Source organism: Macaca mulatta, chromosome 14 (genome assembly GCF_049350105.2).
Source record: "Macaca mulatta isolate MMU2019108-1 chromosome 14, T2T-MMU8v2.0, whole genome shotgun sequence".
Lineage (NCBI taxonomy): Eukaryota > Metazoa > Chordata > Mammalia > Primates > Cercopithecidae > Macaca > Macaca mulatta.
The window spans coordinates 119837034-119852309 of record NC_133419.1 but is presented as its reverse complement, the minus strand read 5'-3'; the positions used below and the strand labels follow the sequence as shown (position 1 = coordinate 119852309).

General features: G+C 54.2%; 1 protein-coding gene across 4 annotated transcripts; it reads right to left on the bottom strand.

The window, feature by feature from the left end:
• Positions 1-1536: 1536 nt before the first annotated feature.
• Positions 1537-14904, bottom strand: ABCG4 (ATP binding cassette subfamily G member 4). Of its 4 annotated transcripts, none has more exons than XM_077964495.1 (16): positions 14593-14904; positions 13755-14004; positions 10716-10770; positions 9827-9944; positions 9578-9710; positions 9397-9447; positions 9057-9202; positions 7520-7643; positions 7294-7408; positions 6965-7107; positions 5981-6079; positions 5595-5763; positions 5391-5491; positions 3786-3944; positions 3516-3634; positions 1537-3291 (listed from the first exon to the last, which is right to left on the bottom strand). In XM_077964495.1, the coding sequence occupies exons 3-16, from the start codon at positions 10768-10770 to the stop codon at positions 3066-3068; spliced, it is 1758 nt and encodes a 585-aa protein (XP_077820621.1). In that variant the 5' UTR covers positions 13755-14004; positions 14593-14904; the 3' UTR covers positions 1537-3065. The 4 variants fall into 4 exon arrangements, with proteins under 4 accessions (XP_077820621.1, XP_028689892.1, XP_014971434.1 ...); XM_028834059.2 differs by having other exon boundaries at positions 14676-14904; XM_015115948.3 differs by lacking the exon at positions 10716-10770.
• Between the last annotated feature and the right edge of the window lie 372 nt (positions 14905-15276).

Here is a 15276-nt window from a genome sequence, read left to right as displayed (position 1 = left end):
CCCAACCACTCATAAATTGGAGCCTAGTTTAGTTTGGGTCACTTAAGTCTACGTGTGGCACTAGGGTGTCCCAGGCAGCTGGCAGGTTGATGCCAGTCATTTCCTTCAGTCCCCAAGCCGCAGGCCCAGGAGAGAAGAGGGCAAGTCCGTGTGCTGCTTCTTGGGTTGTCCTGCCCCCAGCCCTCAAGAACTTCTGGACACTTGCCTGATTCAAACCCCCAGTCACCAAACCCATTTGTATTCCTGGTGGCTGACAGTTCAGCCCCGGGAAGGGTGGCTGGGTGGAAAGAAGAGAAGCAAAGGGGAAAGGCAAATAAACCCAGTGAGGTCCCCACCACCCCCATCCTAGGGATGGGGCTCCAGGGTCTTTTCTGCTTCTCACTGTCCTCCAGAACCATTAACACACCCCACCCCTGCAGGCACACCCAGGCCTCAGTGAGTCCTGAAGACAGAGGCAGGCATCATTTGGGCAAGAACTCGCCCATGCAACAGACACACAGGTACCCCACACAGCATGTGGATCCACCATGAACAAGTGTCATTGACCAATGCCAAGAATGAGGACTACGGAGGCAGAAGATCTGGTCTCCAGGCCTTACTCCTCCTCCATTCGTTGAGGGCCCTTGGGTAAGTTCCTTAACCCAAGTCTCAGTTCTCTCACCTACAAACAAGGATGGTGCAGGGGCAGCATGGGACTCCCTTGAGAGAATGAAAGTGAAGCCTCTGTGAAATGGAAAGCATGACACAAATATTTTTATCTTTTTTTTTTTTTTTTTTTTTTTTTGAGACGGAGTCTCACTCTGTTGCCCAGGTTGGAGTGCAGTGGCGCAATCTCAGCTTACTGCAACCTCCGTCTCCCGGGTTCATGCCATTCTCCTGCCTCAACCTCCCGAGTAGCTGAGACTACAGGCGCCCACCACCATGCCCGGCTAATTTTTTGTATTTTTGGTAGAGACGGGGTTTCACCGTGTTAGCCAAGATGGTCTCGATCTCCTGACCCCGTGATCCACCTGCCTCGGCCTCCCAAAGTGCTGGGATTACAGGCATGAGCCACCATGCCCGGTGACACAAATATTTTTTTTTTTTTTTTTTTTTTTTTGAGACGGAGTCTCGCTCTGTCGCCCAGGCTGGAGTGCAGTGGCGCAATCTCGGCTCACTGCAAGCTCCGCCTCCCGGGTTCACGCCATTCTCCTGCCTCAGCCTCCCGAGTAGCTGGGACTACAGGCGCCCACAACCGCGCCCGGCTAATTTTTTGTATTTTTAGTAGAGACGGGGTTTCACCGTGGTCTCGATCTCCTGACCTTGTGATCCGCCCGCCTCGGCCTCCCAAAGTGCTGGGATTACAGGCGTGAGCCACCGCGCCCGGCCTGACAAATATTTCTTAAGCTACATGTTCACTAGCTTGACATGTACCTAGGACCTACCATCCCCTGCCACAGACTCCCTACAGCCGACAAGCATCTTGCCAAATGCTTTGAAGATCCCCTTGCAGCGCACAGTACCAGGAGGCAGATCCACACACATTTACACATTGCATACTGTATAAATATAGGTTTTATTAATAATGGGTGAAATCCCACGAATACAACTGGCATCTCTGTGTGATAGGAAGAATCTGTGGCAGGGTGAGAGGAGGTAGACACGGATGTGTACAGGAAAAAGGAGGGAAATGAGCCCTGGGGGAGGGGAAACAAGAAACAGAATGAGCCTGGACCCACCAGGAAAGCCAGACATGCTCTGTGTCCGCCACCTGGTGCCCAGGGCAGGCTGTTCTGATGCCCAGGGGCCACCTGCTGATAGGAATGGTGGAGGGACACGGACAGGGGTTTGAATGAACAGCAGTGGCTGGGGAAGGGGTAGGGGAGTGAAGATGCCAGCATGGAGCACAAAAGGAGGGCCATGGGTGGCAGTGGCCAAGGCCAACTTATGCCCGTGTTTGTGCTTGTGTTGGGTCCTGAACTCCAGGGATCTAGTGCCCTGTGCCACCCCTGGCTCGGGAGGAGAGAAGACTTGGGGGTAGACACCTGCAGGTCCTGTAGACACCCTGGGCAGCACCAGCCTTATCCTTAGAGTCTCCAACATGGGATCCCCAGGAGGAGGTTGGCACTGTCCTCCCGCCACCACCAGCATGCCACCATCACTCTTCCTCTGCACTGTAGAGGATGGCAAGTGTGTAGGGCTGAGATGGCCTGTTCGCATGTATGTGCCTGTCACTCCGGAGAGGGAGGGAGCATCACGAGACCGTGCATGCGTCAGGGGCAGCGAGAAAGGAGGGTTGGGTCTTCCCCCACTCACCCCCCAGAATAAAGTGCATTCTCCAGTTCCAGTGGCAGGTGGGAGAGAAACACATACATTATTGCACAGGTGCCACCAGGCCCTACTCCCACCAAAGGTGATGGGGAGGGGGACGGGGCATCCCACAGCCCCAGGCCTCTCCAATCCCCAGGATTGGGAGTGGTGACCTAGACAGAAAATCCAGCTTCTGTCCTGGCAGATTGTCCAAGTGAGCCAGGGTCTAGGGGTGGGGAGAAGGGGAGGAGGAGGAAGAGACTTCCAGAGTCCCTCCCTGTCCATTTCAACTTCCATAATGGGACTTCCAGGGGACCCCACCAGGGCCCAGCCCTGGAACTCCAACCTTATAGCAGCCCAGTTTACAAACACTTGTGTGGTGGGGACCCCCAGAGGGGGCCACTTTGGTCAGTTGTAAGTGGGGGTCTGGAGAGCCTGGGGCTCCCAGGCAGACAGCAGAGGAGGGTGCCATGGGCAGGAAGGAAGGAGCAGCCTCCCAGTGGTCTTTGCATGCAGGTGTTGGAGAGAGTAGGGAGGAAGCTACAAACTGCATCAACTTGGGAAGACTCCTGGGCATGGTGGGGAGGGCTGGAGCCCCCACTCCCAGAGTCCAGGTTGGGAGTGCAGTCCGACAGCCAACCTGTGGAGGAGCCAAGGGAGGAGAGGGTAGCCCCGCCAGGAACCAGTGCCCAAGTCTATAAGGTTAAAACAGTCCCAAAGGGCTGGGGCTGGGGGCTTCCTGCTGCAGGGGCTGGGGTATAGGCTGGGGCAAGCCTCTATCTCTCTGACTTGACCCGGTAACGGAGCACAAGGTAGGCCAGCAGCCGCAGGGCTAGGAAGAAGATGCCCAAGACCAGGAAGTCCATGTAGAGCTTGGCATCCTCCACATCCAGCGCTCGGAGGATGCTCTGTGGCTCGCGGAACGGACAGCGTTCCTCTAAACATGTCAGGTCTCCTCGCTCCATGCCATAGATCGTCAGGATCACACCCTCAAAGCCATACCTAGGCAGGCAAGGATGTCAGATAGGACACAGCACACAGGGTCCCTGCTCTCTGAGAAAACTGCCAGAGCCCAGCTGCAATGCTTTCATCCCTGGGGCACAGCCAGGGTGCCCCTGCCCAAAGGATAATGGGGCAGGCAGCAGACTTGGCACAACCCAGGAAGCCCTGGGTATGGACTCCTCCAGGGAGAAGCAGAGGCGAATGAGGAGGGCAGGGGTACTGACCTGACATAGGAGAGATAGGAGCTCCATTGCAGGTAAGTGGGGATGGTCTTGAAGCTGACAAAGAAGCCGGAGAATAAGAGGACAGGGATGGCGGTAACTGGGCCCACAAAGGTGGCCACCTAGAGGGGACGAGAAGGGGCCAGGCCATCATAGGGGTGACCAAGACAAACCCAGGTTTCCTAGAGCTCCACCCTACCCCTTGCACCAGGCCCTGCTTCCTCCCACAAGACCTCCTCCCACCTTGGGAATCCCCAGCTGCCGGCCTCCCACCTGTAGGGAGTTGGAAGCAGCTCCGATCAGCAGCCCCAAAGATTGGGCCACCAAGGCGGTGGCAGTGGCCAGGGCTGAGAAGAGCAGGAAGCGGCTGGTCTCAGCGGGCTGGCCCGTCATCCAGTACACAATGCTGCAGTACACCACCGGACACACCACCTGGGGAGTGGGCACGGACTGGGCAGTGGACTTCAAGCCAGGGGTGCAGCAGCCAAGACCTCCACTCCACCCAAGCCTGGGCCTCTAGAATACCTATTCCCAGGGTGCCCATCCTGCCTCCACACTCTCGTTCAAGCTGTCCCCCAGACTGACACACGTCCCCTTCCTCCCTGGCCATATGACCCTCACTTATCTTGTCTCACGTGTTCCGTTGGGTCCACCGTGACTGCTTCAGGCACAGTGACTTTTCCCTTCCCTGAGCGTCTAAAGTCCTTCCCACCTGGACCAGCTTATTCATTATATTGTTAATTAATTAACTCTCCATAGGAGAGCCATTTTGTTCCCCCATGAGCTACCAACTCCTAGGGGTCAGGGTCTGAGCCTACTAAATACAGTCATCCCCTGCTCAAGGGCATGTAACCAAGAGCCAACCAAAGGCCAAAGGTCCAGCTTGTGCTCTTCTCATTAAGCCAAGCATCCTGTTGTGCTGTCCACCCTGAGGAAGGGGTACCTTTTTCTAATTTACACAAATGCATCCTGTGGATTACTGGTGGCCCTGATGCTTGGAACAGGGTGGTACTGGCAGTAACAACAACCAGCTAACATTTATTTGGCACTTCGTGTGTGCCAGGCACTATTCTAAGTACTTTATATACATTAACTCATTCAATTCTAACAATCCTCAGGTAGATAGTATTGTAATTCCACTTTATAGATGGGGACACTTTAGCAAAGAGAGTGATTTGCCCAAGATCTTACAGATAGCAAGTGGCAGTAAGAGCCAGAGAGTACACCATTGTCGATCGCCCCTAATAAGAGTTACAGAGTCATTTGTAGGGCTATTTCCTCTTTTTTTTTTTTTTTTGAGACAGGGTCTCTCACTAACTCATCCAGGCTAGAGTGCAGTGGCGCAATCTGGAGGCTTACTGCAACCTCTGCCTCCTGGGCTCAAGCAATCCTCCCACCTCAACACTGCCCTCAAACCCCCACTGCCCCCAGTAGCTGGGACTATAGGTGCACAACACCATGCCTCACTAATTTTTGTATTTTCAGTAGAGATGGGATTTCGTCATGTTGCCTAGGCTGGTCTCAGACTCCTGAGCTCAAGTGATCCTCCAGCCTCGGCCTCCCAAAGTGCTGGGATTACAGGCGTAAGCCACCGCGCCCGGCCCTATAGGGTTATTTTCATCGTTTTCTGTTTGCTGTCAGTTGTTCTCATTAAAACATAAGTTCCACGTGGTCAAGACTATATCAGTCTAGTTCATTGCTATATCCCTAAGGCCTGGTACAGAGCCTGGCCTATGATAGGTACTCACCATCTATTTGCTAAGTGAGTAGAAGGACAGCAAAGGAAGGAAAGTGACAAGTTTGAGGGAGGCAAGAAAGCAAGGATAGAAGGAGCAAAACAAGATGGAGGCACTGGGCAGGTGGGAGGAAGAGGCCCACCTGAAAGGGCACGTCAGCCATGGTCTTGGCCAGGTAATACGCTTTGAGGCTGTACCAGTAGTTGAGGTGCTCCCTCATGAAGACCGCCATTTCTAGGGGGACTGAGGACACAGGCTGCTTAGGCACAGCCAGCCAACACCCTGGCCCCTGCCCCAAGCCCCAGCACCCACGCCCTTGCCCCATGCCCAGGGCAGGTCAGCTCACAGGTGAGCACAGTTGGCATGAGGGCGGCGAACATGAGGAACAGCATGGAGAAGAAGAGGCAGCCGGTGTTGTTGAAGACCTTGCTGGCATCGTCGCCAATATGCAGGTAGAGGAGGCCGATGAGCACGCCAATAACCACGTGGGACATGAACCGCAGGTGGGTCAGGACCTTGGGAGGGGTCATCACCAGGAGAGGGATGTGTTACAGGCCAGGGCAAGCCACAGAGCAGGGTAGGAACTCGGAGCTGTCCTCACAGGCACAGAGACCCACAGGCACATTGTGGGGCTGTGAGGGAGGGTCCCCATTCCCATCTCAGCTGCTAGGAGCCTACAGCCCAAAAGGTCAGGCCTGTGCCAGCCTCCTCTCCCCTAGCCTGACGCCTCACCGTGTCCCTGAGGATGGACAGGAAGGTCCTCTTGAAGAGGATGCAGAACTGTGTGAGAGTGCTGGTGGCAAAGGTGTGGCTTTCAATGGGATCCACTTCCTGGGAAGAAGAAATTGGATCGGGATCAGGTGAGCCTACCCCATTCACCCACAGAACACCCAGCTCAGTGAATTAAAAACCTCAGAGCTCTTCCCCAGGGCAGGGGTCCTCCAAGTCTACAGAGAATCTTCCACCATTAAATTGTGTTCCTGAAAGCCAGGCTTAGGGGTGTGAATCCGAGTGAGATTCAGACACAAAGAGGGGGCAAAAACTTGGGAGGGAGGAGATGGAAAGAAAGTAATGGACACCCGTGGTGGCTAATAATAGATCAGTTACTTCTTTAATCCATCAAAACATATTAACTCTAAGGGTATAATTCCTTTATGCCACTAATTATACAGTAATATTATTTAATAATGATGATAATGACAACAATAACAACAAAGACTAACCAATCTGGTTTTCAGGGGTTATAGTGTCTCATTTAAGGAAGAGAACTAGCACCGGGCAGATGCCCGCTGTACCAGCTACAGTGCTAAGAGCTTTATGTGATTATCTGATTAGTCCTCCCAATCACCCTGTGAGGTAAGTATCATCATCTCTAAGTTAGAGAGAACAGTAAGCCACACTGGCTACGAGGCTGGGGACCATGTTGATCTTGCTTACCAGATGAGCACTATGCCAGGACCAAGGACAGCACACTGTAGCTGCTCAACAAGAACTTGCCAAATGAATACGTGAATGAGGAAACTGGAGCTCAAGGAGGTTAAATAACGTGCCTAAGGTCACGGTGCTGTTCATAGTAGGTCGATTCCAAGTCCTAGGTTCTTCCGTACCCAATGGTTGCAATGCCTCCAGGGAACAGCCTCTTTGACAGGGCCACTGTCCATGGTCCAGTCTCCCCTCCCCAACTATGCCCTCTCTGCCCTCTCCACTCCTACTCACCGGAGGACAAGGGGGGCAGGGGGCAGGGACCTCGTTCTTCTCAGGGCTGCTCTTCTTCTCAGCCATGGCACACAGCCCATTCTGCACAGCCCTGAACAACATGGGGTTCAGGTCTCCATACTCGCCAGAGGCCACCTCGATGACTGGGGACACAGAGTGGAGAGGTCAGTTTAGATTCATCCTCACTTCCCAAGGGCAAGTCAGTCCCGCCTTGGGTGTGTGGGGAAGGCAGGCGACGGTGAGATCCCTATCCCTAGAAGGCCTGAGTGCAGAGCCTCCAGGTTCGGCCCGCTGCCGTTTCCCAGCCCCTACCAACGACCCCCACTCACTGAAGTCAGCCGGGTTGTGGTAAGTGGGGCAATGCAAGCCGAGTCCCTTTAGATAGGGGATCAGGTTGGTGACCACACCTTTGAAGATGCACTGACCCTGGCTCAGGATGTAGAGCTGCAGCAGAAAGAGAAGGGTAAGGAAGGAGCAGCGGGCCAAGCACCCCTACTGACCCCCTTCCATCCCTCCATCTCAAGCCAATCCTCCTTGAGGCCTGGAGACACTCACCTTGTCAAACATCTCAAAGAGCTTGGCACTGGGCTGGTGGATGGTGCAGATGATGGTACGGCCCCCCTGTGCCAGGGACTTCATGAGGGACACCACTTGGAAACAAGAGGCGCTATCCAGACCACTGTCCAGAGAGAGGCCACCAGGGGGCCACGTGAGGTGGGTGAGGCCAAAAGAAGGGAGTGTCTGGGGTGGGGCAGCTGCTGTGAAGGGGATGAAGCTGGCAGGAAGAGGGCACTCTGGCCACATCTGTATCCTTTACTGTTCAGGCACTTGGAGGTATACCCAGAAGCCCAGAGCACGGTTCAGTTTAATAAGCATATATTGAGGACCTGTTGTATGCCAGGCACTGGGATTACAATGATGCATAAATAATACATAGACTCTGGTCTGGAAGGAGAGAGAGACAAGCACACAGATGATTTTGGGTAATGCGGAAAGTGCTGTAGCAACACTGGGTGAAAGAGGGGGAGGATTCAGCTCAGCTGTATCAGGTGTTGGAGGGTAGTCAGAGAAGGTTCCTGAGCGAGCCCAGGAGTAAGAGCTAAGCAGGTGAAGGGAAGAGGGGAGGCACAGTGGTGAAGGGCATTCCAGCAGAAGACACAGCATGGGCAAAGCTTAGAGGCATGAAACACGTGGCTTGACCAGGGAATTATAAGCAACTCAGTATTATTAGAGCATAAAGTACATGACATGAGGCTGGAGAAGTAGGTTCAGACCAGGCCCTTGTAAGTCACCTGACTTTATATTTTGAGGACAAGTGGGACAGGAAACACTGCATGTTTTAAGCAGGGGAGTGAGCACTGCAGACTTGTGTTTAGAAAGTTCACTCTGGTCAGGCATGGTGGCTCACACCTGTAATCCCAGCACTTTGGGAGGCCAAGGCGGGTGGATCACAAGGTCAGAAGTTCAAGACCAGCCTGACCAACATGGTGAAACCCCGTCTCTACTAAAAATACAAAAATTAGCCAGGCATGGTAGTACCTGCCTGTAATCCCAGCTACTCAAGGGACTGAGGCAGGAGAATCACTTGAACCCAGGAGGCAGAGGTTGCAGTGAGCCAAGATTGCACCACTGCACTCCAGCCTGGTTGACAGAGCGAGACTCCGTCTTAAAAAAATAAAAGAAAGTTCACTCTAGCTACAGTTTGGAGGAAGGACTGACTGGGAGACACTGGAGACAAGGAGATAAGAATCTGTTGCTGTCCTGAATTTAACATCAACATTAGCGATGGGGCAGGGCAAATATGAGAGATATCAAAAGGAGGCGGAATCAACAGGACTTGGTGACTGATGGCCGAGGGTGACTGGAGAGGGAGGTGTCAATCGGGGAGGACATCTGGATCTCTGCCCGGATGAAGGATGGGGCCACTCACAGCAACAGATTTGGCAAGGACGGAGATGAGGAAGAAGCCCTTATCTTGGCCCCAGGAGGATGTGAACAGAGGCTCTGGATCATGGAGAAGATACAGCCTCCAGCCCTGGCGCAGGGCCGAGAGGAGAGGGGTATGCTGGTGGGAAAGGGTGAAGAGAACTACCTGGTGGGCTCATCAAAGAACATGACAGGCGGGTTATTGACCAGCTCCAGGGCGATGGCCAGACGCTTCCTCTGCCCGCCGGAGAGCAGGGCTGTCCTCGTGTGGGAGCACGACATCAGGCCCAGTGCCGTCAGGATCTCTGTCACCTGGCCCCACCCCACCCATGCCAGGTCAGCTTCGGAGTCTCTGCTTCCCCCAGGCACCACCCCAGCTTCAAAAAGCATCTCCCTTAAGTCCACTGTCTCAGCCTAGGCCGCCACTCTCCCACCCCCAGCTCGGGGCCTTGAGCTCAGCAGCACCACAAAAGGGAGTGGCGCCGCTGCCTCCCTTCTCCACTCACCAGCTCCTTCTTCACCTCCTGCTTCTCACTCAGCTTCAGGTTAGCAGAGACCTGGGGTCCAGAGAGTAAGCGAGAGAGGTATGTGTGGGAGAGAGCTCTGCCTTGACCCCTCCGCCGATGGGGAAGGTGGGGACAGCAGACAGAGGGGGTTGCTGGGAGGAGGGGACTATCCAGCCCTCACCATCATGGCTTCCAACACCGTGAGGTGCGGCAGCAGCATGTCATCTTGCATGATGTAGCAGGACATCTTGCGGAAAGTCCTCAGCTCCCGCGGCCTCCCATTAACCAGGATCTGCCCCTTCATTCCAGACTCCCTGCGGGGATGTGGGTTGAGGATGGGGGTCAAAGCCACTTCAGAATACCTTCTGTGTTCCCCAAGGGATACTTCTTCCTGAGTCCTGCCCCCATTCCACCCCAGTCTCATTCTTACCTGTATCCTGCCAAGATGTTCATGAAGGTGGACTTGCCAGCCCCTGAGGGGCCCATGATGCCAATCAGTTCCCGGCGGCAGAATTTACCTGAGAGGCACTTGAGAAGGGTCTTATAACCTGCAGTGAGGAGAGGAGGAATTTTTGGTCAGGCTGCAGTGAACAGAGGTACCCCCAAAATTCTTAGGAGCAGCCATGGCTATCAGTGAAATAGGTAGTCCCTATTCAGTGTGATTGGGTTAGGATGGAGGAACAACCCTCATAGCCCTGGCAGGAACCTGTCCCTCTCATCCCGTCCCCCTAGAAACCACCACCACTAATATCAAAGTACCAGAGGCAACAATCCTCTTCTAAAGGGCGTGGGAAAATCCACATGTCTCATAGATGGGTGTGGAGAGGGGATCAAAGCTGTAGAAGCCCCTGGTCCTCTTCTGTAATCACAGCGGCCACTGTCTCACCCCCTCCAGGAAAACTTGCCCACTACTACAGCCCGAGCTGGCTTCCTATCCCCTGTGTTTCCATAGAACCTCTCCTATCCTAGCATGTTTGTTACTTGATGTGCCTGTCACTTGCCCCACTCTCCCAGCCTCTTAGTCAGTGAGCTCCTTGGGGGCAGTGTCTCACTCATCTTGGTAATCTCAGTAGACTGTCTGGCCTGTAGTAGATGTTCAGTAAGTGTCTGTTCCATGAGCGTGAGTTCTCAGAGCTTTTCCCTAATTCAGAAAAAGCCTTCTTCTTTGCACTCTCTCTGCCCACCAGGCTTGTCTCTCTAGCCCCTACATGGCCCAGTAAAATCTCACCTTTCATTCATTCATTGGAAGGCAGCATATGCATTTAGAGCACGGTTTGGAGTCAGGTGGATCTGGGTTCAAATTCTGGCTCCACACTTACCAGCTGTGTGACCTCGGGCAAGTTGCTTAACCTCTCTGAGCTCCAGGTCCCTCATCTGTAAAATGAGGATGATAGTACCTATCTCATAGGGTTGTTGTAAAGATTCAGTGAGATAATATATGTAAAACATATGACACAGTGCTTGGCACATAGAATGCATTAAAAAGTGACATTTTACTATTAATCCTACTTGACAAATGCTTATTGATATCTACTATATACCAAGCTCTGTACCAAACACTGGACAAAAATTGAGGAAGACATAGTTTTTGTATTCAAGAAGGTCATAATCTAAGTAAGATAGACAGACAAAAAAATCTATGAAGAAAAATCAAATTAGAGTTATAACAGAAGTACAAAAAATGTGCTGTGAGAATGCAAAACAATGGAATTGATGTGAGTCGGAGGGGCAAGGGGAAAATCAAGACTGGCCTCATGGAAGAGGTGGCATTTGAGCTAAGCCTCGGAGGATGAGCAGGATTCTAAAAGGCAAAGGGAAAGCAGAGGCCCTCCAGGCTTTGGGAGGAAAAGCTCTGTGATATAAAAGTATGTGTATTTACACTCACAATCCAAGGAACAGAGGGCAGAACCTACATGGAGTGACCTGGTGAGACATGGAAGTGGAGGGGAAGGATAAAACCATCAAGGAGGGCCTCGCTTGCGATGCTGGCAGACGTGCCTCGTAGTTGAGGACATGCCAATCCCTTACCTAGCACCTTGCTCATTGCCGCCCCCTCTAACCCCCACAGAGCCCAAGTCCCTCCCCATTTCACCTCCTTAGTGTCCTTAGTGGAGACAGTGAAGGGAAGGCATATTTAACCCTCCCTCCACAACACCCAGGACTGTGTTCTGGGCCCGGCTGTCCCTCTGGATGCTTCCCATCAGAAGGGGGAGCAGCTCCTGCCCACTGTCAGGTCCTGATCACAGCAACTGCCTGGATGGTACCCATGGTTTACAAAGCTTCAACTGTTTCTCTAACAACATGGGTGAGGCAACTGGGGACCAGAGACATCTAGTGACTCACCCAGGGTCACACAGCAAGTTCTTTCCTGGGAGAGGGAAGCCGTGGGCTCTAGCCCTCTGCCTCAGTCCTCCTCGCCATCAGTCAGAGACATTTGGTGGTGCACTCCAGCATATGCCTTTCAGAGCCACTCACAGGAAGTGATCTCTTGCAGGAGAAGAAACTGGCAACAACGAACCTTCCCCTCAATTAATTACAGTAGCTGGTTGAACACTGAGGCCTAACACAAAAATCATCTTACATTTGCCTCTCACAGATACCGCCTCAGCTGAGCTTCACACGTCTGTGTATTCTTATCATCCCTGTTTACAGATGAGAAAAGCAAGGCCAAGAACGGGTAAGCAGCCTGCCCGAGGTCACACAGCTTATAAGTGACTAGGAACCTCTGTCCCACAACTGAAGAGACCAGCCACACCCTTGGGCTGGAGAGACACTGGTATTCTAGTTCTGCTGCCGTCAGTAGCTCTCTTTGCAATTTTGTCAAGTCACTTAATCTTTAAGGCCTCTGACTCCTCATCTATAAAGGAAGGATAATAATATATATTCCCAAGGACTTAATAAGGTTATTATTCATGTTAAGTGAGATTATTAATAATAATTAAAAGGAAGCTGTTTTGAAAAAATAAGAAACGTCATATATATTTAGGGGAGATAACAAATCCTCACTTGGGAAAGGCAGAACTCACTCTCTCTCCATCCCCCTTGCTTTCTTTCCTTTCTGCCTACCCCTAACTGCTTTCTGTCCTCTAAAGAAGGGGAGAGGGATTCAAAGGAAAAGAGAAGTCATCGAGGGGAGGGCAGGGGCCAGAGAAAGGGATGACGGATGAAAAAAATGGCAAAATGGCCAGTAGAGCAGAATGAGGCTGGCAAGGTCAAAAGGAGGGAAGGACCAGGTGAGGGGTATCAATCTGTAGCTGGCACATGGAAGCAACTGGAGAGCTGGCCCGTCTAGACACATTTTTAAAACAATCTTAGTTTCTTCTTAAAATTATGAGGAAATGAGAGAGCTAAGGAAATAACAACTGCCTCATCATCTTGCCCAGAGCTGGTCTCAGGACTGAAAGAGGCTGCTTAGGGACAGGGCACACTGGGCAGGAAGCCTAGATGCCTCAGTTTCCATTGGCTCAGCCATGTGACCTTTTGGTCACTCTTGGGAATGAGGGTTTGGAGAGTGCAGAGAAGATCATGCTCAGCCCTGCTCTGAAGCACCCCAAACCTATCTGTCAAACCTCAGAGAACAATGTCCCAGCCCCACCCCAGCCCACACCCAGGCTCTGGGAAACAGCCTCAGCTTCCCTATTACCAGCTAAAGCTGCTCAGGGTAGGGGCTGCAGGGGCTGCTCAGGGTTCAGGGGAACCTGTTCTCATGGGCAGGAAGGTGGAGGTGATGGGACTGCTGTACAGGGAAGAGAGAGAAAGAACAATGCATGGAGAGCTGGGAAACCAGGCTTCTGGTCCCAGCTCTGCCACTTGACTAGCTGTGTGACATTGGTCAAGTTACTCAACTTCCCTGGGCCTCAGTTTCCTTATTAGTAACAAAGAGATGACATCTATCCTGCCAAACCGCCACCCTCCCTGCTTCTGAGCACTGTGGTAAGAATGGAGTAAGATGACAGGAATGAGAACGTCTTTATAATTAGGTCCAAGGGTATTGCTCAACCCTGCAGACACAGCCCCTTGCTTTTTCATACTAGTCCTCACAGTTAGGAATCCTCCATAAACAAAAGAAGGAAAACTCATCAAGGACCACTCAAGGACCAGAGGTCACAGGATCTCTTTAGAAGATAAAGCTTCAATAACCAATTGCACCCAGTATCCCATGGTGCTCACAGGTGTGGGGGAGAGTAGATCCTGACACCCCAACAGTGCAGTGAGCAACGGGCTGGGACCCAGATTTTAGTGTTTCCACAGAGCCCACTGGTGCAGGACTTGCCGAACATGGGACACCCAGGCCTCATGCTTCTGGAGAGGCAACTCAGAGAGGGCCCACGGACTCCCCCTACCAGGCTGTTCCCTACCCCTTTTGCGCCAGCAGGGCCCCTCCCGCACGGAATAGGACAGCTCCACGAACTCGATGTCCACGGCTGAGCGCTTGGGTAGGTGGGAGAAGCGCTGGGCTTCAGTGATGTGGTTCTCCACCTTCTTCAGGTGTGTGGTCAGCACAGGGGGTTCCGCCCCGTCCTCCAGCGTCACTGCCATGGCCACAGCCCCCGGACCTAGTCCACAGCCCACAGCCTCCAGCGCCTTCTCCGCCATCACGCCGCCGGCCTGCGGGGAGAGGGCCTGCTCAGTTTGGGGCAGACTACGGAGCCCCGCTCAAAGCTCCCTGGCGTTCCAATGCTTCCCCCGCCCCCACTCCCCACCTCCTTCTCGGGGCAGATCCGCGACTGTTAGCCCCGCACTCTGCCCCCGCCCCCCACTCCCCGCACGGAGACGCTCAGTCCCGGGCAGCCCAGCTCCAACCTGGCTCCAGCCCGTCCCCTTGAAGCCCTCAATCGCTCCTTCCTCCCCGCGGCTTCTCTAATCTCCTTACCCCGCAGGCCAGCAGCCCCTGGGGACTGAAGGGATAGGGGGCGGGGGAGAAGGGGCAGCCGGCCGAGGCTGCCAGCTAGGAGGTCGGGGTATCAGGGTGAGTGCAGGGCGGACCAGGGGAAGGCGGAGAGGAGGAGGCTTCAGGCCTCCAGCTGCGTCCCACTCCCCATCCCTTGGCACGATGCCTAGGCCGGCCCCTCCCGCCGGCACCCCCGGGCCCGCGTGCCCCGGGCTGTCCCCAAAGCCAGGCGCACCACCCGGACTCAAAACTAAGCACCCCACGGCGGCTCAAGCCCCCGCCCCGTCTCCCGCATGCCTAGTCACCTTGACGCGCCCCCGGGCTGGTGCGAGGCAGGGATGCTCAGCGCTGCCACGGACCAGGGACGGAGAGCCGGGGATCCCCTTACCTGCCTCGGGCTGCGGCACCCGCGTCCCGGCTCCCGGTCCCGGCGGCCCGGGCCGGGGCGGGGCCGGGGCGGGGCAGGCGAGGCAGGAGGGCCGGCCCTCGGCTCGGAGAAGATGGCAAGGATGGTGAGAGGCGGTTGGGGTCGCGCCCCGACTCCGCTGGGCTGTGCACACCCGCTTCCCAGAGCCTGGACCCGGACGCTGTGTCCTCCGAGCCCGCGGGGCGACTGCGCTCTCCTCCCAGCTACTGCTCGCCGGTCCCGCCGTTCTTAAAGGGCCCGCGCCGCCCGGCAGCCCGCGGTGGGCGAGGACGGCAAAGGAGAGAGCAGCGCTTGCGGCGCGTGGGCCGGATCGGGTGCAGGGGTGAACTCAGGACTGGGGGTTGATGGCAAAGGGCCGACTTGGAGGCAGTGAGGAAAGGAGAGCTGGAGTCATTCCGTGGGGACAAGTCTCTGGAAGACAGATTAGGCAGTGGTGTTGGGGGTGGGGAGAAGTGGAGGGATTGTAAAGGTGTCAGTCTGTCTTCACACACGATACCAGCCCCCCAACAATTTCCCTCAGTTCCAGCCCATGAGTGCAGGCCTCCCTCCAGGAATCCCCAAA